Genomic DNA, 309 nt, shown 5'->3' on the forward strand with positions numbered 1-309 from the left:
ACCAACGCGGGCAGCGTCCGTGGTTTCGAAGCCGAGCTGCGGGCGTCTCCCAAGGCGGCCCCGTCGCCCTGCACGGCCGGCTCCCACCCTACCCGGTCTAGCGCCCGTCTGCTCCCCACCCCAGCACACCGCTCGCGCCCGGGCCCAACAGGTGCAGTGCGGGTCTGTGTGGGCGTGCCCCCAACGCACCTCCGCGGGGTGTTGAGGAGCCGCTGCTGCTCGTCGCCTTCCTCCTCATCCTCGTCGGTCTCGGAGTCGGGGTGACAGTAGCAGAAGGCCCCGCTGCTCCGCTTGCGCTTGCGGCTGCCC

General features: G+C 72.2%; 1 protein-coding gene across 1 annotated transcript in view; it reads right to left on the reverse strand.

Annotated features, from left to right (window-relative positions):
- Positions 1 to 309, reverse strand: part of GMCL1 (germ cell-less 1, spermatogenesis associated) — a gene marked incomplete at its 5' end in the record, with an annotated part of 53,230 nt that extends 52,921 nt beyond the window's left edge. Inside the window, 1 exon segment of the mRNA XM_014588907.1 lies at positions 190 to 309. Within this exon segment, the coding sequence (XP_014444393.1) occupies positions 190 to 309 (120 nt within the window).

The sequence above is a fragment of the Tupaia chinensis genome, unplaced genomic scaffold (genome assembly GCF_000334495.1).
Source record: "Tupaia chinensis unplaced genomic scaffold, TupChi_1.0 Scaffold000316_1, whole genome shotgun sequence".
Lineage (NCBI taxonomy): Eukaryota > Metazoa > Chordata > Mammalia > Scandentia > Tupaiidae > Tupaia > Tupaia belangeri.